A 27,639-nucleotide genomic window follows, 5' to 3' on the forward strand; every position below is an offset into this window, starting at 1 on the left:
CCAATAATAAGAAGTGCTAAAAACTACACTATATATATAAAAAAAAAAAAAGATGGAGAGACCGAACCCTAGGACAAATGGTAAAAGCAAAGCTGTACAGACAAAATCACACACAGAAGCATACACATACATGCTCACAAAAAGAGGAAAAGGGGAAAAAAAAATATATCGTTGCTCCCAAAGTCCACCTCCTGAATTTGGGATGATTCGTTGTCTATTCATGTATTCCACAGATGCAGGGTACATCAAGTTGATTGTGGAGCTTTAATCCGCTGCTTCTGAGGCTGCTGGGAGAGATTTCCCTTTCTCTTCTTTGTTCTCCCAGGGGCTCAGCTTTGGATTTGGCCCCGCCTCTGTGTGTAGGTCGCCTGAGGGCATCTGTTCTTTGCTCAGATAGGACGGGGTTAAAGGAGCAGCTGATTCGGGGGCTCTGGCTCACTCAGGCCGCAGGGGAGGGAGGGGCATGGAGTACGGGGCGAGCCTGCGGCGGCAGAGGCCCGCCTTCTCCAGGGGAAGTTGTCCCTGGATCCTGGGACCCTGGCAGTGGCGAGCTGCACAGGCTCCCCGGAAGGGGGTTGTGGATAGTGACCTCTGCTCGCACACAGGCTTCTTGGCGGCGGCAGCAGCGGCCTTAGCGTCTCATGTCTGTCTCTGGGGTCCACGCTTTTAGCCGCGGCTCGCGCCCATCTCTGGAGCTCCTTTAAGCAGCGCTCTTAATCCCCTCTCCTCACGCACCAGGAAACAAAGAGGGAAGAAAAAGTCTCTTGCCTCTTCGGCAGCTCCAGACATCTTCCCGGACTCCCTCCCGGCTAGCCGTGGAGCACTAGCCCCTTCAGGCTGTGTTCAAGCAGCCAACCCCAGTCCCTCCCTGCAATCTGACCGAAGCCCGAGCCTCAGCTCCCAGCCCCGCCCGCCCCGGCGGGTGAGCAGACAAGCCTCTCGGGCTGGTGAGTGCCAGTCGGCACCTATCCTCTGTGTGGGAATCTCTCCGCTTTGCCCTCTGCACCCCTGTTGCTGCGCTCTCCTCCGTGGCTCCGAAGCTTCCCCCCTCCGCCACCCGCAGTTTCCACCCGCGAAGGGGCTTCTAGTGTGTAGAAACCTTTCCTCCTTCACAGCTCCCTCCCGCTGGTGCAGGTCCCATTCCTATTCATGTCTCTCTGTTTTCTTTTGCCCTACCCAGGTACGTGGGGAGTTTCTTGCCTTTTGGGAGGTCTGAGGTCTTCTGCCAGCATTCAGTAGGTGTTCTGTAGGAGTTGTTCCACATGTAGATCTATTTCTGATGTATTTGTGGGGAGGAAGGTGATCTCCACGTCTTACTCTTCTGCCATCTTGAAGCTCTTCCCTTCATCATAATTTTGTGTTCCATTGGTTCAGACTGAAAAATAGTAACTGCTTTTTGTCTTCTGTAATCTCAATACAATTTAGCTTAAGAGAGAAGAATATATAAGAATCAAGAGGGAAGCTGAAGAAGCCGAAATCCAAAAAATGAAGGCAGTTCAGAGACAAAAGGTAAGACATTGGAGAGAATGGTGAGTCAGCATTTACTGAGGGCTTCTGATGTGCCAGGTTGTCTCCTAGACACTGTTCATATACGAAGTGTTTAATCCTCACAAGAGCCTATGAAGTGTATAATATTCTTATTACCCAAGTTTGCAAATGAAACTGACAGCGGTTTAGATAACTTGCCCAAGGACTCGTAGCCAGTAAATAGAAGTAGGGTTTGAATCCAGTCTGACTGATCTCAGAGCTAGAGTTCTTTGTCATCACACTCTCTCGCCTCCCAGGTAAGTGATCAAAGGAGTAGCTGTGTATTTGGCCGGAAGTCATAGCAGTTAGTAGCAATGGCCACCAGTGGTACACCATCATATTTATATCCAAATATTGAATTTTCCAGGGTGAGTGTTAAATAGGTGAACATACCTCTCTCACTGATAAAGAAAAAGCATGCATTTACACTTCAGCATTAGTGATATCTATTTCAAACCTCAAACTAATGTTTTTAGTTTTGATACTCTTTCTGGGGCTTGGGGGGAAAAAATCTCTTAAAAATGCTCATCTGCTAGAGAAGGAAGAATGTACTGTTCTTCTATCCCCATTACCCCCCCTCCTGCTCCCATCCCCCACAAAGTCCTAAGCTGTAGTAGGTTTTAAGTGTTGGAGGTCTGGGGGCAAGAGGTTGACTCATGATACCTTTGACCAAGTATGACATCTGCTGCAGGTTTAAGTCATGAAAACACAATTCTTTTTCTTGCTGTCTGTATCTCTCTTCATCCTCCTCTTTCTTTTTTTCCTCTTAAAGATTGAGTGTTGGTCAAAATTTAAACCTGGTTACCAAGCAATAGATATTTTTACTAGAGTTAATGAAGCCCAAAGCTGATGGCTTGTGGAATGTGCAAGAGTGTTAGTCTTTTCTTTCCCCGAGGAGCTCTCTACCTGGCTGGGGAGCAAACTAAGTCTTTCTTGCAAGGTGTCCTGTTGTGCTGTGTGACCTTGGACAGGCCCCTACCCCTCTCTGAACTATTCCTGTAAAATGAGTCTGTAAGCCCCACCTCCTTGTCTCTAGGCTGGGAACATGTGTAGATGTAGCGATGCTACATCTGTAGAGATGCTACATCTGTAAAGATGTAGGCTCTGGGGTAGAGATAAGACTGGACTTATACATGAGGAATTGAAATGCTGGAGGTATTAAAAAAAAAAGAGTATAGGCACTTTGTTTACTAAATTTGACTCAGCAGTTCACTTCCAAGTCATCAGCTATTATACCTTCATTGAAAAAATTCTCATAATAACTTTTCAAAGCCTGTCTTTCTCTCTCTTTCTACCTTTCTATTCCTCACTCTTTTCCATTCAACCCCACCCCTGCCCCATTTTTTCCTGCAAAGGAAGGTTCACACTTCAGTCTAGTGATTGTAGAGAAGGTATTCTCTTTATATGGCATAATCATTCTGTATTTCAGGTGCAACTAAGAAAGTCATCAAATTTAATTAAGGGGCTTGCAGATCCTAAAGAATTGTGTTGTAGACTCTTATCCTAAAAGTGATTTATTAGTTGTCATTTAATACCCATAATTAGCTGGCTTGTGGGTCATTTATAGCTCATTTTTTCTTTGGTCAAATTATGTGTACTATTCAGAAATGTTAGTGGCTGAAACAGTTTTCTTTAACATTGAGTAAAAGCAACATTCCCTCCCTTTCCAAGTTATACTGTAACACCAGATGTACAGCAATCATTAACTACAGAAATCTTAACTGGGTTGGCTTTTCTAACCTGACAAGTGTAATGATTATTGGTATAAATTTGTCCAAAAGTGAGAGGTAGGGAGAGGGAGTTGCTACGTATAGATCCATCCCATTCAAAATGTGGTCCTTGAACCAGCAGCCTTGATATCACTTATTAGACATATAGAATCTCAAATCCCACCCCAGACCTTCTGAAACAGAACCTGCATTTTAACAAGCTCCCCAGGTGATTCTTGTACACATACCGGCTTGAGGAGCATTAATCTAAATTGCCTTACAAGAGAAGCAGCAGCCCACTCGGGTCCTTCCACAGCTTGATTTCTCTGGCTAATTGGCCCGGACTGCCACCCTGACCTAGCTCTCCCTGTTGTGTATAAATCTGTTGCCTTCCATGCTAGATGTGAGCCCATTTAATAGCTTGTGTCAGATAAAAGAAAAATGGACGTTAGCCACCTAGAAGTAGCGTACTTCACATTGCCAGTGTGAAAATGGCCAAGGGAAGCGATAATGGCTGTGCTCATGGAACATTTATTCCTTAAAATGCACAGCAAACACACACATGGACACCAGCTTACAAAACACCACTGTCCCCCTCAGGCAAATGGCTGCTGTCCAGGAACTATGAGCCAAGTCGAATCCAAGGGCCTGTTGCCACCCGAGAACCTCTAACTTGGCCTCTTGATCGTAATCCCCCTTGACCTTCAGTTTGTCCTCTCCCAGGAGGGGTCACCAGGGAACACTGGGTCTCTTTCTGATTGGTCACCACCTGTGTGTGGGTGAGGGGAGCGTAAACTGTGCTCCCTGCCAGCACACATGGGTCCTTAATACGCACAGAGGTATGAAAGGCAGCCAGCTCTTTAGCCTCTGACCGTGTCAATGGGATCCAGGAAGAGTTAACCCTGTGGGTTAAGGGGAACTTTGGAGAGGGCACCGGGATGCTTCAGTTAAACTTGTATTCCCTACATTAGAGTATGTTGATGTTACGTATTCTTCCAGTGGTGTACTGGGGCCTCCTTGTCCTGGCTCATGAGAGTGGATTGTTCTGTTTTGTGGGCTAGCCGACTTCGTGTTGGTAGACTGAAACTGAGCATGAGGAGTATTTTCACCACAGAAATCGGTAAATGCTGCAAATCAACCTCCCCTCCTCCTCCCTGCTAGAGCTGGTTGGTAAGCTTATGAGCATGCCACTGCTTTGCCCCGAAAGGGAAGAGGCCCTCCTTTCACTGCCTCTGCCCCCGGCCCTGCCGCATTCCCAAACCAAGCTTCAGAGGGCTTGGCAGCGAGGGCAAGGATTTTATGAATTATCCGGCACATTATGTGTCTGATACTTACTGATTTAAAAATAGATTACGACCCATGTGGTAGGCAGAAAAATGCCCCCTCTCCTCCTCTTCCACATTCTAATCCCTGGAACCTAGGGAGATGTTCTGTCACATGGCAAAGGGGAGCTAAGTTTGCAGGTGGAATTAAGGTTGCTAATCAACTTACTTTCAAGTAGAGAGAGTGTATCCTGCATTATTCAGGTGGGTCCAGTGTTATCATAAAGGTCCTTAACTTGGAAGAGGGAGAGAGACGATTGAGAGCATGAAGAGATAGAGCAGTAGAAAGACAGTCTGCCATTGTTGGCTTGAAGCAGAGAAAAGCCATTGGATAAAAGAGACTAAACCTATGGGTAGGAGCTACAAAACCATAACTATGGTACCCCTAACTTCTACACTGAACAAATAGATGACTGACATCTTAGGATAGCAGAGCATGCAAACAGAAGATGTGATTCTGGAAACAGAGTCCTTATTGTAGGGGTAGAAAGAAGTAAAGACCCTGCTGTAGTCTTTGGAGGGGACTTATAGTGCTAGCTACCTAAAAGCCTTGTGGACATAACAGCTGCTACTGGTACTGGAGTCTGCCAATTTCCCTCAACATCAATATATTATTTTAGCCCCGTTAGACCCGTTTTGGACTTCTGACCTCCAGAACTGTAAGATTATTAACAAATTTATGTTGTTTTAAGCTATTAAGTTCATGGTTGTTATAGCAGCAATAGAAAACTAATACAACTCATGTGGTTTTATAGTGTGTTAATTTCTCTTCCTGGAGATCTGTATGGCAGAGTAATAATTTGATTTTTTTCCAGACTTTCATAATGCCCACAAACTTAAAAAATAAAAATCTCCAATTCCATGTCAAAGACCCTCCCCTCCCTCCTGGATTCATCTTATTCTGCCTTTGATCCTCATATGTTTGAAATCATATTATATAGGGCTATATAGTTTACAAATTCTTTTATTAGATTCTCCCAACCTCTTAGGGTATTATAACCTCAGAAAGGGCAAGAAATCAGCTAGGGATCTGAGTGGCAAATGAAGCCTTTCCTTGTTCTTTCCAGTAAACTATAAAGTCATAAAGCTGATGAAGTTATTTGGAGCCCTGGAGGTCACGGTGTATTACGTAGACACTGAGAAGCATCATTAGTTCGTTTTAATGTTATAAAATGAAGTAGGAACTACTTTGTACCTACTTCATTTCCTATTAGCATAGAAAACAAGGTATGCATATTAGATGCAGAGATGCATCCATATACATGTTTTTTTAGGAAAATTAATTAATTTTTGGCTGCGTTGGGTCTTTGTTGCTGTGCGCAGGCTTTCTCTAGTTGCAGCGAGCGGGGCTACTCTTCATTGTGGTTTGCGGGCTTCTCATTGTGGTGACTTCTCTTGTTGTGGAGCATGGCTATAGGCGCATGGGCTTCAGTAGCTGTGGCTCATGGGCTTAGTAGTTGTGGCTCTATAGCGCGGGCTCAGTAGTTGTGGTGCACGGGCTTAGTTGCTCCGTGGCATGTGGGATCTTCCCGGACCAGGGCTCGAATCCATGTCCCCTGCATTGGCAGGCGGATTCTTAACCACTGCACCACCAGGGAAGCCCCATATACATGTTTTTAAGAAATCACACTTGTTGCTTATTTCTAGGAAACAAGTACTAGCGAGGGCTAATGGTTTAGGAACGTTTTAAGAATAAAACTCAACATCAAGGAAATTATTTCAATATTGTTTTTATAAACTGGGAAAAGTTTCCATTTCTGAAAACTTTCAAGGAACAAAACAAAACTTTCAAGTATTTCCCAGAAATATGGTTCCTACATCATGTATTTCTTTGTGGATGAACTGGTGTGGGCATTAAGCCTCTGGTTGTTGGAATGCAGTAGGGTCCCATTAATTGACCCCATTAATACATACCATAATTCTGGGATGTTAATGGTATCTCTGAAATGCAGATGTAGTACTATAAGGGTAAGCTAGGGCTTCCCTGGTGGTGCAGTGGTTGAGAGTCCGCCTGCCGATGCAGGGGACACGGGTTTGCGCCCCGGTCCAGGAAGATCCCACATGCCGCGGAGCGGCTGGGCCCGTGAGCCATGGCCGCTGAGCCTGCGCGTCTGGAGCCTGTGCTCCGCAATGGGAGAGGCCGCAACAGTGAGAGGCCCGCGTACCGCAAAAAAAAAAAAGGGTAAGCTGTAAGCTTCTTTATGTTTCACTTTCCTTAGCTGTAAAATGGGTATAATAATATAATAATGGGACTGGTGGGATTAAAGGATACAATAGGTGCAAATCTCTTGGTACAATGGGTAGCGCTCAGTAAGCAGTGAAGAAGGGTGCCCTGACCGAATTGTACATGTGAAGAAGTGCCCTAATTCATTTGACTCTACTGTTATATCAACCTCTTGTGTGGAAGGCAGAGAGGATTTTTATTTTACACACGAATTGGATTGGTTTAATTTATTTCTAAATAAAATAAACCCACATGAACTGGGTTGCTGGAGAAAAAACACACTGGCTCTTCCTGTCACACGAAATTGCTGGGCTTCCCTCCCGGCTGGGTCTTTAACAATTCCTAGTGCACAGCACTTTCCTTTGCAGTCTAGGCTCATCTCTAATTACCGACATCTTCCTCCTTTCACATTCTTCTTATTGTCACCTTTCGTTTTCAGCACATGACCTCATTTCCCACCTTCTAGTGAATAAAGACCACAAGGCTGGAAGTACCTATATTTTTCTGTTTCCTTACTCTTCCTTTGCTGTTTCTGCCCCCGTCTCATCTCAGCAGGAATAAGAAAGTGCTCTCCCTTCTTGCTATGATGGATTCTCCCACCCGTGCTTCCCATCCCATCTTTCCTCCATCTCCCCGGGAACATTGCTGCTCCATCCGTTAACCCTCCTTTTCTCCTGTAGCTTTCTTTTTTTTGCGGTACGCGGGCCTCTCACTGTTGTGGTCTCTCCCGCTGCGGAGCACAGGCTCCAGACGCGCAGGCTCAGCGGCCATGGCTCACGGGCCATGTGGGATCTTCCCGGACCGGGGCACGAACCCGTGTCCCCTGCATCGGCAGGCGGACTCTCAACCACTGCGCCACCAGGGAAGCCCTCTCCTGTAGCTTTCTTGTTGTTTCTGTTTTTCTCTCTTGGGGTATAATCATACTGAAATCTCTCATCTTAAAAACAAAGTGTCAAAAAAAAAAAAAAAAAAGTGTCTCTCTTCTGGTTTGCTTTCAACTCCTCCCTCCCAAGCATCACAGCTCAGCTTCTTGAAAGCCTTTTCTACCACATTGGGTTCCTACATGCCAGTATGTAGACTGACACCTTATCAATCGCCTGAACCAAAAAAAAAAAAAAAATCTCTGTTTTAAACCAAGTTCCCCAGGTGATGCTGAGCTCAGCTAGCTTAGAAACTTACCTTCTTTGCGTCCTCGCCTTCACGTGTTTCTTGGTGGGCTGAGTTTGACTTCTGTCTCTAGTAATTCATTGGTATTTATCTAGCCAAGAATCACTAATGAGCTCTTAGTTGAAAAACCCAGTGGAGACTCTTCAGTTCCTAACTTATCTAAACTGTTTGCAATATTGTAACTATTTAAATAGTATTTTGTCCTTCAAATTCTACCCCTCTGGATTTCGTCCGGATCCTTTTCGTCTGCTTGTTTTTCTGCTATTGATGTTCTATCCAGGTCCCATCCATTCATCTTCTCTCATTTCCCTGTGCCTATGCCACCATATTCTTAGGTGGAAGCCCCCGCATTTCCACGTCTGTGGATTTCGCTTGTGCTGATGATTTCTGAAATCCACATCTCCAGACCATATTCTTGAATCCCAGAACCATATATTTTACTGTATGCTTGATAATCCTTTCTAGATGTGCCACAGTGTATCTCAAATCCAGTAGGTTCAAAACTGACCTCATATTCATTCTGATGCTCTTAAATGATAGTCACCAGTAATCTTCCCCCCTTTTTTGACTCATTCTATATTAATATAGCCTACCTCCTACTATTTCTTTTTACTCTCTTATTTCTGTCTCCCACGTTTTTCTAGAATTTGTCCTTTCTTTTCTGTCCCTGTTGTCTTAATTTGGGACTCATAATTTATGGCCTGGATTACCGTGAGAAGCACACCATTGGTTTTTATATTTGTGGTCCTTTCTGCGGCTTCTCCTTCGTGTTGCTTTCAGGGTGAGCAGCTTACTATCCTGCTTAAAATAACATAATGGCTCATCATTGCCTTTAATGAAGTCCAAACTCCTTTACTTGGCATATGAATTTCTTTATAATTGCCTCTTCCTACTTTCTCAACCTTGTCCTCCACGCATCTCACTACATACCCCTTTGAATTTATCCACAAGCTTCTTGGGGTTTCCCGAACTGGCATATTCTCTTGTGCCTTTCTCTGTTGAAAATATTGTATGTTATAGGAATGCCCTTTTCCTATTCAGGGCCACTACTATCCCATCATTGCCTTTGTGCAAATTAGAAACAGATTCTTCATCCAGGCAGGCAGTTCTGTGGGTGCTCAGATTGGTGACAGATGGTACTTTTGTGAGAAATAGAAGAAGACACCTCTGCTGTGATGAAACACCCCATGCAGGGATGCAAGCCTTGGTAAGCTGAATGCTGCCTCTATTTCAGCCTTTTTAACCTCTCTGCTAGGCCTCTGGGCAGTAAGAAACCATACAGTGGAGTGCAGTAGCCTTGCTCCCATCACCTCCTTTTCCTCCTGGAAAGTTCTTGCTTAAGATCGGTCTCTATCTAGAATTTCTACCTCTCATTAGACCCATGGTTCTTATCCTTTTATTTGGTCATCAGCCCCTAGGGAAATCTGAAGAAAGCTATGGACTCATGCTCCATAAAAATGAGCATACTCCTATCAGACAGTTTATTCATGAACCCGAGGTTAGAAGCCATATTCCAAATGTTATTCAAATTTTGGCTAACCTTAACCCTAACCCTAACCCAGGATGGGGTCTCCCCACACAGAAGGCACTGAATGAATGTCTGTGGAACTGTTGAAAGCATTTCCCCATTGCCCACTTCTGTGCTTTTTCTTTGTATTCATATTACATACTTGCAAACCTCTATTCCCTAATATATTTTACACTCTGCCATCATGGCTTTCTTGTCTGTGTTCCCAGCTAGCTTCTGAAATTTTCCAGAGTAGGCACTGCTCTGCTTTTCTTCCCAGCATCTAACAGAACATAGTACTGAGCATATAATAGGCATTTGATAAATGTTTGTCGAATACGTGAGATTCAGTGACATTAAATGATTTGTTTAGGGTCACTCAGTGATGGTGGACCTAGAATTCATTCCATATTTTTTTCTTCTGGGCCTCTTGTTCTTAGATCTTTTATATTATGTATGTGTGTATGTATAAGTATGGTTGGGTGATTCCTTAACTCACTGTTAAATGGAAAGAAATAAGTAGTCTGACTAAATCTAAGTATTTGGATTAGTGCATTAAAACAGCTACCACAGTGGTAGGTATGGAATACTTAAATACTCCAGTATTTTGCAAAATACTTCTCCATCAACTCTTGAGGGATAAACAGACCTTTGTTGGATAGAATTTAGCTACTGAGTAACTTTTTTGTAAGTTGAGGCCAATGATGATCTATTAGTGAAGAGATGAAAATCCATGTTCCAATTTCTGACCTTGCTAAAGGAACCCAGCCCTGGTCTCTAAATGCTTGTGTGATTTTCTCACTGTTCTCTAAGTAGCATTCCTAATCCTGGTTTAATCAATACCTACTGCTTGCTTGCCTGCTGTCTTTTACCTCCCGGCCCCCTTTTCTTCCCCCAGAGATGTGGGGAACTCATCACAATTGACTACTTTTGGTCTCATGAGTCAGGATTTTTTTCTAGATTGAGATCACGTTTGTTCAGTTGTACAACTTTCTGTTAGTTTGCTTCTTACAACTGTGATTCATTAATAATCCAATTGCCTTGTATTATAATTGAATTACAATTGAATTGTATTACAGTTCTCTTTGGATTGTAGTAAATTTCCTTTATGTTTTTTCTGAAACTGAAATCATCCATTTTACCTTTCAAAATGGGATGAGTAAATAGTTCTGTGTGAATGAAGACTTTCATGGAAATGAACAATATGAACAGTTTTTTCCTCTCTTTGGAAGATGGAGCTAAACTTACGTTAGAGTTTGGAAGTGACGATTTCTATTATTTCCCTTTTCACAGGTCTTCCTAAGGGACAAGTCCATTTTTTTTTTTAAAAGCAAATAATCCAGCTGCTTGACTTCTCCCTTGGATTCAATGAAAACTTCAAGTCTCTCCTGTGTTGTAGAACTTGTTTCAACTCCCCATTAAATTTGTTGTCTAGGAAGTCTACTTGTTTTTCATAGGCAAATTAAAAAAAATGCAAGTTGTATCATAGTAAAAAAACACAAGTGTGTCTGGGTTATTAAGTTGGATTAAAATATGCCAGAGCCATGGTGACAGTAATATCAAATGTGAAGTTCTTTAGACTCTCCAAACAACTAATTTAAAAAATGAGAGGATTCTTCTATTCAAGTAGATGGCGTTTTTTGGACATTTGCTGTTCAGTCTCTCAACAGCTTTAAGTATCTCATTCTAAGTCAGAAGGGAATTGAATTGGCTTATTGAAAATCTTTTCCTGAATGCTTTATTGTAATGTGGAGATATATATGTAGTATCAACTATTTAACCATTTATATATATATATATATATATACATATATATATACATATTTTGTATCATCTATTTAATCATTTATTATAATTTTAATTTAACATGATTGGTGTGGAAATTTCATGTTTTCCTTAGAACATTTTGAAAACACTGCTTAAGATATAAATGTTGCTATCATCTGAACTAAGGTAAAAATGTGAAATACTGATTCTGTGATTATACCAATCAAGTTGGGAGAGGGGAGCCATGGAAAGAACTTGGAGCCCCTGGCTTTCAGTGTAGGGCACATGGGTTGTGAGAAGGTTATCACCTTGGAAGCCCTGATAGGTACCATATTGGACTACTGAGGCCACTTGAGCCTAAAGATTTTGGACCTTGGGTAACTTTAACATCATGATTCTGCTTAAAGCTTTCCTAATAGATTACATTTTGATACTTGAAATTTCAGAGCAATAAACTAGAGGAGAAAGAGAGACTTCAAGAAAACCTCAGAAGAGAAGCTTTTAGAGAACATCAGCAATGGTAAGTTTATATTTTCAGAACTTTGTACCTTTTATAGACATATTATTCATTGTGCTTTTAAATTCTAGGTGATAGTAACTATTCAAAACATCTGGTGTTGGATTGTTGACTATTAATTATGTAATTGAACTCTAGAAGTGAGGTTCTAAGTTTGGAGATATCTATACTCATTAAAGTATTCTTTAATAGTCAACAGATTAGAAAGAATACTGCCAAATTTGAGAAATTCCCCATTCTAAATAACTTGGAGGGCTTGCTTTTTGGTGATCCAGGTTACTTTTGATTATGAAGACTTCCAAAACACCAATATAAGGAAGATGTTGTTTGAAAGAAGTACGCAAGCAGAATCTAAACTAACTAGGGATTTACCTAATGGACTGAGGACTTATATTGTTGTAAACAAGAATTGAGAAATAATTTCACAATTATCAGCAAAGCTCCCAATTGGTGGTCATACATCAAGGTACTTTTTCCAGTATGACTTGTGAATTACAGCAGCTAACATGTATAGGGCAACTATTATGTGCTTTATAATGTAGATAATCTACTCTCTTATACAAGCTTTAAAGATAAGTTTGTGTTCAGCTCTAAGTAGCTAGGTTACTTGCACACTGCTTAAAAGAATAGACAAAGCCAAAGAACCATATTTCTTTCCCTAGGTTAATTCCAAATATGGTAGAATTAAAACCAAGCAGATTTGGGTTCAAAATCCTAGCTCCACTCTCCAGCTGTGACGTTGGACAAACTACTAAACCTCTTTAAAGCTTAGTTTTTCTAAAAAAAATTAGGGTTGGTAATATCTCTCCCATCGGCCATTTGTAAGGATTAAATAAAGTATCTTATATAGGGCTTCCCTGGTGGTGCAGTGGTTAAGAATCCACCTGCCAATGCAGGGTACATGGGTTTGAGCCCTGGTCCGGGAAGATACCACATGCCGTGGAGCAACTAAGCCTGTGCGCCACAACTACTGAGCCTGTGCTCTAGAGCCCACGAGCCACGATTACTGAGCCCGCATGCCGCAACTACTGAAGCCTGTGGCCCTAGAGCCCGTGCTCTGCAACAAGAGAAGCCACTACCATGAGAAGCCCATGTACCGCAACGAAGACCCAACGCAGCCAAAAATAAATATAAATAAAATAAATAAATTTATTTTAAAAATCTTATAAAGGGCTTCCCTGGTGGCGCAGTGGTTGGGAGTCCGCCTGCCGATGCAGGGGACACGGGTTTGTGCCCCGGTCCGGGAGGGTCCCGCATGCCGCGGAGCGGCTGGGCCCGTGACCCATGGCTGCTGGGCCTGCGCGTCCGGAGCCTGTGCTCCGCAACGGGAGAGGCCACAGCGGTGAGAGGCCTGTGTACCACAAAAAAAAAAAAAAAAAAATCTCATAAAAAATTTATTTAAAAAAATGGTATATAAGTGACTGAATTTCATGGGGACTTGATATGTAACTTCTTACAGAGGTTCTTGTTGAATGGGATTGGACAGCTTATTTTCTAGAGACTGTTTAGAGATTTCTGGTTCCACCAGAACTAGTCATTGGTCTCCCACTTTCTGATGGACTGTACTGACTGCCTCCTCTTATCTATTCCCGTCGTTACACCTCATTTGTAGAATTTAAGATCATTTTAATGTTGGGGTGAGCATATGTGACACCCTAAAGTGTGTCCCTCCTCCAAGTACAGCATCCTCTGGTTTTCTCATTCTGCTGAGATTCTCCTGCCTCTACTGTAAGCAACAGCTCCTTGCTTTAAGACTCAGAGGTTGGAATGTAAAAGAAGTTTCTCAGCACTTCACTTTGCCCATTAGCAAGTTGGGTACCTGGCCTCCACTACCCAGACCAGGAAAAGAGTGGGAGATAGAATGGGGTTGGGTGGAAATGCTAATGAATGATGTTATCTTTCCCCACTTTTGTTCTAAGGCAGACATGGGGGTAAGGAAGCTGGTGTGAAGCTAAACACCAGGAGAAGTTGGCTGTCTTAGAGAGAGATACAGGGCGGCAGGCAATAGATTAAGGGTTAAGGTATTATTGCCTCACCCTTCTTTGGTAGAGAATGGATGAGAGTTGATTTCTCGGCCAATCAGAGGAGTTGAATGCCCCCAGATGCCATGGGGGCATTTGTAGTCTGGAGACACAATAAGAACAGATGTATTTATCTTGTGGCATCCTTGTTTACACTGGAAAAGGGAAGACCTGCTTACCAATGAGGGGTCTCAGGTACAGGACTGGGAAGTGGAACAAGTCCATCCTCTGGGGAGTTTTAAACATGATAAAGTGAAGGATGAGAGATTCTTGGAGTTTTAAAGGATGTGGGAGATTGTGTCATCAAACCTTTTTTTTCTAGTCCTCCAGCTTTTTGAGTCTGTGTTTTACTGAATACTAGAGATCATCCTTTTTCTGTAAAGAAAGAAGAGTTCTACCCTCAGGCACCTCACACACTATCAGTGGAGCTGAATTCAATTACACGCACATTTCACTCTTGATCTTTCTTCTGCTTATCATAAAAGTCCCAGTTAACCAAGAAAAAGAGAAGTTGGCTAAAAATGAGAAGTATCTCAAATTGATTGTTAAAGCCTATTGAGAAACACAAGAAGAAGTATATGTGTGTGTTTTTTAAATGTATTTTGTTTTGAAGTACTTTTGATATTAAAAGACCAATAGCTAATGAAATAAATGACCATTATATAGCTAGAAATATGAAAGAAACTTCTTGTATAAGATGGATCCTTATAAGAAGCCTTTATCATATTTTCTTAGAATCAGTTTATGGTGGAAGAATTGTATAGGAGAGCTATTAGAAATTTTTTTTAACATCTTTATTGGAGTATAATTGCTTTACAATGGTGTTAGTTTCTGCTGTTTAACACTTAATTTTTATTTATTTATTTGTGGCTGCGTTGGGTCTCTGTTGCTGCGTGCAGGCTTTCCCTAGTTGCAGTGAGCAGGAGCTATACTCTTCATTGCGGTGTGCGGGCTTCTCATTGTGGTGGCTTCTCTTGTTGTGGAGCATGGGTTCTAGGCGCGCGGGCTCAGTAGTTGTGGCTCGCGGGCTCTAGAGTGCAGGCTCAGTAGTTGTGGCTCATGGGCTTAGTTGCTCCGCAGCATGTGGGATCTTCCTGGACCAGGGCTCAAACCCGTGTCCCCTGCATTAGCAGGCAGATTCTTAACCACTGTGCCACCAGGGCGGTCCGAGAGCTCTTAGAATTTTAACAGCACAAAGTTTTCACTAGACCAACCTGGCTGTTCCCTATTCCATCCCCTTCACCAAAAAATTAGATTCTCCTGAAGCTGTCAAACTAAGGATCACAGAATGGAAACACAAATGAGGAATTCTTTCAATGCTGTGATATGTGTGTTTCAAATAGCAGACTAGGAGTGGTGTTCTTTGTTTTGTTTTGTTTTCTGTAGAGAAGGGCAACCATGGACTTGAGCAGACTGTAAATCCAAGTTGCTGGAGAAAAAGCTCATGATATCATCCTGGGGCACCACCATGAGAATCTTAATGTATTCTTTCTTACCACCTTGTTCCTGACTTCATTCATTTGCTTCTGATTATTTTTAGTGTTGTCAATTATTTAGCTAACAGGCAGAAAACTAGGCTTTTATTGACATCCAGAGGGACTCTCCTGAGTGTAATAGTGAAAGCAGTTTATTGAATGCCTGTGGGGTTGCTTTCTAATTGTACGCATTAATCTGCCCAAGCAAGCTGGCTGAAAATACACAAGCAGATTGCATGTGCAGATGGAGCACACGGGATGGTTTTTATGAAAAGACCTCTGGAATGTACTTCTGCAGTACTGTCTTTTCCTTAAAAATCAAATGACTGTGACTATTTCAATTGGCGGCTGAGAACAGACCAGATTAATGGTGCATTAAGTCTGCTACTCTGGCTGGGGACAGACTCGAATTTCACAGTGTAGAGTTAGCTCTAGGATTCTTTTTTTTTTTTTTTTTTTTTTTTTGCGGTACGCAGGCTTCCCACTGCCGTGGCCTCTCCCGTTCAGGAGCACAGGCTCTGAGACCATGGCTCACAGGCCCAGCCGCTCTGCGGTACGCGGGATCTTCCCGGACTGGGGCACGAACCCATGTCCCCTGCATTGGCAGGCGGACTCTCAACCACTGCGCCACCAGGGAAGCCCAGTTCTAGGATTCTTGAGCATGAAGGTGAAGGGTAGAAATAGGCTTCTAACCTTGGCATAGTTTTCACCATTATTTTACTCTGTCATTCTTTACTACTTATAAAAATACAAATGTGATTTTTCAGGATGGCTTTTTTAATTAGTCAATATTGCTGGTAGATTTGAGGATTTGAAGTAACAGTTAATAAACCTTTGTGTGTGTGTGTGTGTGTTTTGTTATAATCAAAGAAAGGATGTTGTGATTTAGGTTATTTAAATTTCAGCATTTGAAATTTAAATGGTAATTTATTTTGAGTCATAGTCATCTTTCTCACCATGTGGTTTTTGGATGGATGTCGAGACAGATTTGAATTTTGAGCCCATGTAATGAGTTATGGGGGTTAGGGTAAGATGTGAATCAGATGCATTTTGGGTACAGGTGTTAGGAAAAACAATGTTCTCTTAAGGATTTGCTGGAGAGGTGAGAATTGGGTATATTTTAAGCATTTACAATTTTAACTCATATCTAATAATCATTTAATCTAATAGATTGTACATTTGTATAGTTTTAAAAATATACAAAGTGCTTGGCTCTTTTAAATGTTATTTCAAAGTAATAAGCTGCTGTATTGTTGAGAACCTATGGAGTGTCAGCAGTGTTAGGCATATATACATTTTTTCATTTAACGTTTAGATCAACCCTGTTAGGGATATATCATCTTCATTTTACAGGTGGAGGGTTGAGTAATTCAAAGTCACAGATATATTGAGCAATGCAGCCAAATCTTGGTCTTGAGATTTGGAGGACCAGGGATAATGAGTAATTCACAGGTGTGCTGTACTCACAAGGTCAGGATTATCAGACTAGGGTGGGGGTGATAAGCCCTGTAGCTACACGGGGGGCCTGTGGAGAAGACTATAGAGTACGTCAGTTCAGAGATAAAGACTTGGGCAAAACTGACTTCTGATTCTTCCAAGGAAGATCTAAATTTTGCCTGCAAGAAGCAAAAGAAAAACTGAGGAAGTATGTCTGCTTTCTCTGATTTTCCTCACACCCGAAGGACATCCTTTCCCAGGTCCGACACTGGATTAATTCCACAGTTAAGCTTCCTGTAGGGTACATGGGCTTTTGTGAGCTCTCCTGGCTGGACTGTACTCCTAGGTACCAATATTTCCAGGGGAGAAGAGCTCAGTTCTTAAAACCTTGGCTGAAAAAGCCCTTGGAACCAAGCTCATTCCAAAGTAGGACCTTCTTATTTCTAAATTGCCAAGCACGACCATGAGCTCAGCCTGCTGATGGTAATGTTGGGAAGTTTTCTTCATTTCCGCCATTGGAACCACGCGCCTCTTTAATTTCCATTTGAATGATAGTGCGATTAGTTCCTAGGAGGCACATCTTCATCTGTTTTAATTTCCTAGAGCGGAGGATCCAGGCAGGTCTGCTGAATATGCATGCTTAGGTTCCAAGTGTGTCTTCTAATATGCTCACTAAACTTCTAATGCCCTTCGTGGGAGCTTCCAAAAGACACTTAAGGGCTAAACTGATCCCTTATCCATATGGTAGGCTTAAATCCAACCTCACGTTTTATAATCCCAGTAAGGTGAACTGAAAGTCATCCTATTCGTAACTTTCTATCTTATGCTAATGAAGTGAACTTACAGGTACAAAAATCCTCTATTTGTTCAGAATGAGACTGAACAGTTTATCAGGAATCTGAGAGAATCCCTGTCTACTGAATGTTAAATCATGTTGATGGTTAAAATTTCTAGCCACTATCAATTCTTCCTGCAGATGTCCTGTGAATGTTAACTCATTTTCATTCCCACTGCCACTACCTTCATATAGGTATTTATCACATGCCACTTGCATTATGGCTTCTGTCTCCCAGTCATCCTCTGAGTTACTGGAATGGCTTTCTTACTCTCTTTGCCAACAGTCACTTTTCTCGATTGTCTTATATGTTTGTCAGATTTCATTTTCTACAGCACAGCTTTTGTCATGTCACTATCCTATTCCAAAAGCCTTGATTACTTCCCATTGCTTATGAAGTAAATTCCAAATTCTCTAGCCGCACGATGGGGGAATTGTGAGCCGCCTTAGTAAGATGTCAGAAAGGACTGATTGGGTTTGGGCCTCTGTCGGGTTGATTTCGGGAGAGGGTTTGAGGAAGCAGGGTTTTGTTCTGGGTTGGTTGTTATCAGGAAGCAGGGGTAATAGTGATTATGTATCAGGTATCTTTTTTTTTTGCGGTACGCGGCCTCTCACTGCTGTGGCCTCTCCCGTTGCGGAGCACAGGCTCCGGACGCGCAGGCTCAGCGGCCATGGCTCACGGGCCCAGCCACTCCACGGCATGTGGCATCTTCCCAGACCGGGGCACAAACCCATGTCCCCTGCAAAGGCAGGCGGACTTTCAACCACTGCGCCACCAGGGAAGCCCTCTTTTTTTTTTTAACTTTTTTTTATATTGGAGTACAGTTGATTAACAATGTTGTGTTAGTTTCCGATGTACAGCAAAGTAGGTATCAGGTATCTTAATCTTATTTAAAAGGAGGGAAGATACTTTTAATTAATTAATACTGTACTTGATAAATAAGCAGTAGTCACTCCTATTAGCCAAAATGTTGGGGTGTTTGGTCACTTTTGTGGTTTAGACAAGATTCATGTATCTTTCTTTGTTCAGATATATCATGGAGTGGTCTTTTTTTTTCATGATTCATCACCATCATAAAGTGACCTCCTCTGATATTGATATTGTGTGAAATTACTTTCAATAGGAGAACACCAAGACTTAGCTGTGAATGCCAGGGCAGCTCCTGGATGTCAGGAACAGCTTCTGTCTTTTTCAGGATGTAGTTAATAGTTGGTTAAAGATAAAAGTTGACTGGTGCTTTACAAAATAGTTTCACTTAAGTATCTCATCACTGGAACCTGGTACCATCAGTGCTCCTCTTGGGAGGGTAGATCTAGGATCAGACTGCCTGCCTGGTCTCAAACTTTAACCTCTCTCCTAACATTGAGCCTAGGTTTCCTCCTATATAGCATGGGGTGAGGCTAATATTTGCTAACTCGAAGATTAATCAATATAACCCATGTAAGAAATCTAGCATAGTGCTTGGAGGGAGAAGGTAGAGTATAAAGGAACTCCAAACAAGGATAGCAGAGGAAGAAGTAAGAGAGAGGGACCAGCTGACTCCGGCCTTTATCTCCAAGGGTAGAGCCTAAGAACTTTTGGACACACGAAAAGACCCTGGGGCCTGGAAAGTGCTCCTGGTAAATGTACTATACCTGGGGGAATACGTGCCCCCCCCCCCCCCCCCCCCCCCCGCCATCCTGGAGACAAGCTGCCTGCACAGCCAGCCAACTTAATCACTTTTGTATGAGTTCTAAGATCTTTACTGAAAAAAACTGCCACAAAATAAACTCCGGTCAAACAAATAAGGAATCCAAGAAAGAGGAAGATGTAAGATATCAGAACAATTATGAATAAAGAAGACAATGACATTTATAGCCAAATATATGATTAGCTTTTTTCTTTTTCTTTTTTATTATTAAGAATCAACATGATGAAATTAAAATCATGGAGGATTTCAGTGCTATGGAAGAGGCACAAGGGAGAGAGAAGGATAGGAAGTAAAACAATTATTATTTCTTTTGCACGAGTGAATGCTAGTGAATTCCAGATATTGATAGAAAAAAATAAGTAATTATGTGTTTATTATATGTTTAATTGTATTGTATGTACAAATAGGATATATAACAAAAACGTAAGAAGAAAAAAATCAAATGAAAAATTGATAATTACAACAAAAGGCAGAAAAGAGGGTGGAAGTTTTATAAGCAACAAGACAGCAATCACAAAAAAGGTATATAGGCTAAATTTCCTTATTTAAAAAAAAGTTCCTGGATTGCAGAAAAAAAAAAAAAAAAGCAAAAATCTAGCTATATGCTACTCTAAGAGATATCTATAAAACAAAAGAGTTGGAAAACAAAGGCATGGAACATATATCCATAAATGCTAGTAAAAGAAGGCAGATGTAGCAATATTAATATGAGACAAAATTGAATGCAAGATGAAAAGCATTCAACAGGATAAAGAATATTTTATGCACATAAAATATGTAATCCCAAAGATAATGTGAACTGTAAATATCAATATAGATTTGAAATATATGAAACAAAAACTGCTGAAGTCTGTAATATAGATTATGGATTTGTCAAATTTTCCCTTTATTCTCCGTAGAAATTAATAGGTCATCATGTGAACCAAAAAACTTCATAAGGAATAGAGGATATGAATAACAATGACTTGGCATGATAACATAGACATAGTTACAAAGTGTTGTACCTAGTTTATGAAAATACCTATTCTTTTCAAATATGACTTAACTACCATTGGCCATGACTAAGGCCTCAAAGACTCTCAGTAAGTTCCAAAAATACCCCCAAATCCTATAAAGCCACTATTCCTAAGAAAAATGTAATAAAATTAGAAATTAAGCAATAAGAAATTTTAAAGTCTATCCACTTAAAAATTTTTTTCTAATTACCTTTTTAAAGGATTGTTAGGTTACCATCTGTCACCACACTAGACTTAATGCACTGATCATTTCATAATGTATAAAAATATCAGGTCACTATGTTTTATATCTGAAACTAATATAATATTGTGTGTTAATTATTCAATTAAAAAATAAAAAAATTAAAGATTCAGGTTCCCTGGGAGGATGGGGGGAGACTATTAGGATAAAAAATTTTGAAACCAAAACTGAAATTACAAATTACTTTGGGATAAGAGAATATAAATTTTCAAGTATTCCACGTTAAAATCCATGGAATATGACTACAAAATTATTTAGAAGATGCAGAAGTTTAAAAGCTTTTAGAAAAAATGGAAATAAAATAACTAAGCATTTTACTAAGATAAGATTATAGCCATAAAATAAATACAAATAGAAGAGAGGAAGAAATAAAGGGGAAAAAGTGATGAAGTTGAATAGAAAAATTTATCATCACTAAATTAAACCAAAAACTAGGTTTATTTGGAAAATTCTGGTAAAATAGATAAACTTTTGACTTGTCTGAGTAAGGAATAAGGAAGAACTCCAAGGATAAGAAAGGAAGTATAACCAAAATTCGAGAAGAGAAATACTATGTCCTACTTCTGTTAATTTTTTTTAACCCAGATTTCCTCATTTATTTCCTAGGAAAATATATGCTATTAGACTAGAAACCTGAATAGAATAAAAACTCTAAATGGAAGGGAAAATGTAGTTTGATCTCACCTAAAAAAGACAATAGGCCCAGTTGTTTTGAAAACAGAAGAAGGTAACTTTCTCAGTAAAGTCTGGAACAGGATAAGAAGGGCATTTGCTATTTACCACTGATACTGATTTTTAGATAGAAAATTAGAGAGAGTTTCTATTTCTAACAAAGAAAGAATTTAAATATTGGAAAGGAAGAGATATAAGTGCCTCTGATTGCTCACCTAAAACCTCTCAAGGAAATCAACTAAAAAATTATTAGAACTGATACAAATAGTTTGACTATCATGAATGAATCTAAAATCAATATGCAAACACTTCTGTCTTTGCACCATCAGACACACCATCAAAAGCTCATTATAAAATATAATTGAAAGAAAAATTTCATTTACAATAATCATCCACACTGTAAAAGAGGTGAGTGTAAGCCTAATAGACCTATACATAAAATAAAATACCTAAAATAAAATGAAAATATTAAATGTAGATCATCTATTTACTATAGAAGGGGAAAAAATCAACATTGTAAAGATAATTCCACTCTTATTTATATATAAATTAAACAGGACCTTTTGTGAAATTTGCTAAAACATTTTTAAAGAGAAAATATGAAAAAAAAATAGACAAACCTGAAAAACTGAAGGGACAGGGAGAAGCTTGTACCAGGTATCGTATACAACATAGGTATGGTAGTAATAACAAAGTGTTATTGGCATTGTAATAAATAAACTTAGTGAATGGGAGAGAGTCTACAAATAGACCCATGGGTATATGGGAATTTAGTATTTAGGACTTTAGCTATTGATAAAGGTATTTGTTCAATCAGTGTCAAAAGGACAGATAATTTGACAAATTGTACTAATTCAGCACAATTAGAATGTAATGAAGAATGCTTTTATAATTTTGTGGTAAAACTCCTTTCTACGCTATATACACAACTTAGAAGCCATAAGAAAAAAAATACAGATTTGACTACAGAAAAAAACCTATGATAGATGACGTAATGAACTACGTTACAAGTAAGTGATAGTCTAGGAGAAACTATTTGCCTCAAAAATAATGCGCAAAGGCTTAATTTCACAAAGAAGCCTTACAAATTAATAAGAAAAAGGCAACTCTAGAAAAATTGGCAAAGGGCTTGAAACAAATAGTTAAAAGAGAAGAAATATAAATAAATGAAATATTCAGCTTCACTAATCAGAGAAACAATATTTTAATTTATTACACTGGTAAAAATATAAATGTATTGATAATACCTCACATTAGGAAATGTGCTTTCATTTATTCAACAATATGTACCTGGTATGTGTCAAGCACTATACTAGGTTAGTAAGTTCCTGGTACGTACTGTGAATATCACTGAGTCGTGCTCCTGTTGCCCTCCCTCCATCTAGGCCCACTTCACTCATTTATATCACTGTCTGCACCATGCAGTCATTGGCATTTGTGCGTCAGCTGACAGGAGGTGAGAAAAGAAAAAACTGCCCCATTCACTCCCAGCAAGATGAAAAGAACCAGGGAGATATTTGTCACTGGTATTTTTTCAGTGAGGGTACCTTTTAAATTATGACTAGCTTTAAAATCGGTAGTTTAACATTTTTATTAGTATGTTCTTTTTTTTTTTGATGTGGACTATTTTTTAAAAAAACTTTATTGAATTTGTTACAATATTCCTTCTGTTTTATGTTTTGGTTTTTTTGGCCGCAAGGCATGTGGGATCTTAGCTCCCCGACTAAGGATTGAACCCATACCCCCTGCATTGGAAGGCAAAGTCTTAACCACTGGACCGCCAGGGAAAGTCCCTATTAGTGTGTTCTTATGTGTCTTGTCATGGTGCAAAGTTGGCGGTTACCTGGTGGGTAACCAGGTAGAGGAAGGTGCGTAGCACCTTGTAGCCCTGGGGTGTGATTAGTGGCAGGAGCCTGATTCACAAGCTCCTACAGATCTAAGTGAATGTTTTTAAGCGTATTCTTTTTTAAAATCCTTGCTGTTTATCTATTTTATATATGGTACTGTGCGTCTGTTAATCCCATACTCCCAATTTATCCCTCTCCCCGCTTCCCCTTTGGTAACCAAAAGTTTGTTTTTCATGTAAACTGATTCTTCCATGAACGTTAGAAACCCTAGTTGTCTTTTCTAACTATTTTTTTTAAAAGCCTTGTAGGAATTATCTTTGCATTTCTGTCCTATTTAAATGAGCCAACAGACAACACATTTCACTCTCTGTGGCCTTTCCCGTATATTTTATCCTTTCAAAAAAGTCAAAAACTTTTTGATTGATGAATCTCCATTAACATTAATATTCCATCATATTGCAATATAACCAGCCATATCCCTTTCCTTCCCTGACTTTCTCACCCTCAGTTTCTCCTTCCAAACCCCTACCTGTCCTCAAACGACTGGGATAAATGAGTACACGTTTTTATACTCTGGGCCTAGGCAGCTCCTAGGCCTGATACCAAGACAGCTTAAGGATGGGTGGGTTCCTCCCCTTTCCCACATTCTCCTCCCCTGACTAAGGTTCTGAAATAACTAAGATGCCTAGCTTAATCCTTGAGAATTCTATTCTTCTACTCTTCCTCAGCTCTTCTTGGCCTCTTCTTATGTACTACTTGTGGAACTGATGACCTAAATGGAGAGCTAATTCTCTTGTATATATAAATTTATGTTGTATTACTAGGGTTGGCTAATTGCTGTGATCAACAGACCTCAAAATAAGTAGTTGCTTGAGCATTATTATTATTTTTTTCTCATGTAAGACATGGGTGAACAGGTTTGAGAGGAGACCCCCTCCACTCAGATATTCAGGCACCGAAAACTGTTAGCAGTGCTACCACCTTCAATACACAAACGACTTCCAACTTTGTGCTGGGGTTTGCCTCTATCCAGACAGCCAGAAGGAGGAGGAAAATGTATGGAGGTGCATGCGTAGGAAACTTATTATTAGTTCATCCTGGAAGTGGTGTGTATCACTTCCTCATTCCATTGGTCAAAACTCAACCACATGGCCAGCCTTAGCAGTAAGGGAGGCTAGGAAATGTAGTCAGGTTGTGTGACTAGAAGAGGAGAACTTCCATTCTGATGGATATTTAGCAGTCTCTGCTACAATGGGATTATGTCCAGGTGATGCTACGCTGAAGAGACATTTTAGGATAAGCCATAGGCATCACCCTAAGAACAAGTGTCATAAGGTGGAGATGAGTTAAGTAGATCTTCAAAACCAGTCTGTTATTGGTGGTCCATCCTCAGTTGTTCTATGGAGAATAAAGGAAGGGATCCTGTATTTATGCCTGGGTCAAAGTGATAAAGTGGGAGAGGATCACCCCCCTCAGTAGGTGGCAGAGTCACAGTGGTGACAAAGAAAGAACCCCCATGAAAAGGTGACTCAGTGCTAGAGTCCAGGGTTCTTAGTTTTGTTGGATTTCCCGTCCAGTAGATCTTCCTCCTTTTGCCCCTCAAGGAGGTTCATATATTTTGTTTTTATTAAATACGACCATAATTACCTACAGGAATTCCAGTCCAGTTCAGCCAATGTGTGGAATTTACAGTATTGATAGTAGAAAAATGCCATTTAGCCTGGTAGCTTGGAACTTGTCTTGTTTGTATAGTTAATCACTTGGGAGTTATCCACCATTCTTCACAGGCCCCTACTTGTATGCCTCTGACAGTCCTGTGGCCCTGTCATTATGATTGTGGCATGAGTGGGGCAGTGATCGTTGGCACAAAGGCCATGCCTGGTGGTTAGCAACCCAGCCAGCTTAGTGCTTGGCATTGGCAGGTAAGAAGCAACTGTTGGAACACGATGCAGGGCTGCCAGCCTACTTGGTCTGAAGCTCCTTATCTGCTTATTATCATGGTGCTTCTTTTTCACTGCTTTCTCCCGTGGTCTGCTCTCAGCTAAGGATATTCAGAAATCTTAACCAAACTTCTGGCAATACTCTTCTTTTTGCACTGTTGACTGATGGCTTCATAAAGCCCCAGACAACGGGGCAGCTTCCAGCCTCTGCGACTTCATTAGTCTCCTTGTCTATTCTGGGCAAGATAAGCAATCCTAGACAAATGGAAAACCTGCTTGTCTCAGCTGCCGAAGCCTTGTGTTTCTCAGGGTTATGTTTGTCACTTAACTTTCAGCTCTTCCTTTCCCAGCTCAAGCTTCTGACCTTGTTCAAGTGCCGTGTTCTACCTAAGTAATTATTTGAAGTGATGTTGGCATCTCTTTAACTTCTAATTCCCTTCTGATTCCCCCCCTGCTCACTGGATACCATTTATTTTTACCAGACCATTTGTGTCTCCTTTGATGCCCATGCCCTAAATGCTTGATAAATTGGATCTTAGCATCAGCCTAAAGTATTAGCGGGAAGCAGAGGGATGACAAAGAAGGAAGCAGAAGGGGAGCAGGGTGCAAGGGTCTGGTGCAGTGTAAGTCTGGCCTTGCTGAGCTATTTGATTGTGAATATGGAGTAAGGGGATCAAAATCCCACAAATTACATGGGGAAAGGACAAAGGAACAGAAATTCATCACTGGTAAGCAGAATGGGGCAGTTGTTACAGTAAGGACTGGGAAACAATTCCAATATTCATGCTTGACATACATGAGGGGAGGAACTGGGATGATGGGGTGGATTTTTAAGGAAAAAGCAACTTATTAAGACAGGATTCGTCTAGGTCCATCTATCACAGTCTCTTAGAGCTAAAAAGAGATGCCAGAAATACAGACCAGAACTGGCAGCACTTCTTACCTTCCGTGGAAGGTACAAACCAAGTATAAAGGTGTGTGTGTGTGTGTGTGTGTGTGTGTGTGTGTGTGTGTGTGTGTGTGTGTGTGTGTGTAGGCAGAGGGTCCGTTTCTGCTTTCAGAATTCCAAAGGGGTCCAGGACTCATAAATGGTTAAGAGTTATGGGTTAGCAGCTCTGTGTATGCTGAGAGTAGTCAAAGCACGAGGGCAGTGAGATGACTAGGAGAGAGACCCCTGGAGGGTGAAGGGCCTAATATGACACCAGTGTGGAGTGAGGTGTTGTAGGGGAGGGATATTCCACAGCCCTACAGTGAAGTCTGAGTGTCACGCTTTAAATGTTCAGATAGGAAATTAGGGCCCCATACTGTGGAATCTGAGAGGACATTTATCTCCATGTCAAAGTACACGAAGCAGAAAAAAATGAAATCATAGGTTCATACTCCACAAACCTAGTTTTACATTTTTCAAACTATGAATGCAGCCTTGCAATAGCATTTTGTTTTGATTTTCTACTCTACCGTGTCCGCAAACTCACCTTTTGTTCTACCTAGGACACTTTTAGTCATCCCCCAATAAAAGTCTAGGCTAGTACCCAAAGGCACAATAAATAATGATAGTTCTACTTTGATGAAGGCACTAACACCTATTTGGGTTGCACTAGCAAAACTGCTGAGTTCTTGAGAAGATTCGACACACAGTCGCCACACAGAGGTACCCGTCCAGTGGCTGTTTGTGACCCACAATCTTCAGCTTGGGTAAGTGGAACGTCATTCAGGGTGTCATCTGGCACTCTGTAAAGTGGATGAAGATTAAGGCCAGAGAGTGACCTGTACAGCATAGAATTTTGGAAGTAAAGGCAGGTGATCTGAGCTGAAACTTTGACCTCAACTATTGTCTCAGCTGTAAGACAATGCTTGTACTTGTTGCCAACATTATGGACTGAGCATCAGCCTCTGAAAAACCTTTGATCTCACCCAGTCATCCGTCCATCTATCCATCCCTCAAATTTTTATGTTTATATAAGGTCTACCAAGCACATACAGTTTCTGCCTGGAAGGACCTTAGTCAAGTGGAGGAGAGAACCAGGTATAAAGCAGAGTGGTGAGTGTAGAGCGTGTAGCAGTTGGAAAGCTGAAGCCTAAAAGATGAGTCAGAAGAGAGCCATTCCAGGTGTCAGAAATTAGAAGCGAGATTAAGGTATAATGGCAAGAAAAAGCATGGCTGTGTTGGGGATGAGTTTTGTGTAGCCACAGTCTAGAAGGGCAAGCCAGAAGGCTGCAGAAGAAATCAGTAGCCATGAGGAGAGTTTCTCATTTGTGGCAGTCTGGGATGGTTCATTGTGTGGGCTGTCTTGGGTAGTGCAGGATTTGTAGCATCCCTGACCCCGGGTACAAGATGCTATCAGCAACTCCCGGACACTGAGGTTCCAGAGATGCCCCACACAGGAAGCTCATGGTGCTTCTGGTAGAACACCACTGCAGACATGTATATGCCACATTGGAAAACTTGAACCTCATTCTGTCAGTACTGAAGGTACTGAACAGTTTTCAACAGGAAAGCCTCAAGGTCAGATTTGCATTTTCGCTGGATCACTGGTAACCAGGTGAAGGATGGGTCTGAAGTAATAGAGAGGTCTCTGAGGCTTCTATATTAGCCTCGGCAAGCAATGATGAAGACTTGAAGTAAGGTGGTGGGTGAGAGGATGGAGATGAGAGTGCAGGTCAGAGAACCACTTAGGAGGTGAACGAGGCAGGGCTTGGTTACTGACTGACCAACTGGGGGCA

The 27,639-nt window shown here is 41.1% G+C and overlaps 1 protein-coding gene across 2 annotated transcripts in view; it reads left to right on the plus strand.

Annotated features, from left to right (window-relative positions):
- EPSTI1 (epithelial stromal interaction 1) overlaps positions 1–27,639 on the plus strand; it is a 103,645-nt gene that overhangs the window by 35,825 nt on the left and 40,181 nt on the right. For both annotated transcript variants that reach the window (XM_019936496.3, XM_019936497.3), the window contains exons 5-7: positions 1,426–1,509; positions 11,670–11,743; positions 26,517–26,610. In XM_019936496.3, the coding sequence (XP_019792055.1) occupies positions 1,426–1,509; positions 11,670–11,743; positions 26,517–26,610 (252 nt within the window). The remainder of the gene's footprint in view (positions 1–1,425; positions 1,510–11,669; positions 11,744–26,516; positions 26,611–27,639) is intronic.

Source organism: Tursiops truncatus, chromosome 18 (assembly GCF_011762595.2).
Source record: "Tursiops truncatus isolate mTurTru1 chromosome 18, mTurTru1.mat.Y, whole genome shotgun sequence".
NCBI classification, from domain to species: domain Eukaryota; kingdom Metazoa; phylum Chordata; class Mammalia; order Artiodactyla; family Delphinidae; genus Tursiops; species Tursiops truncatus.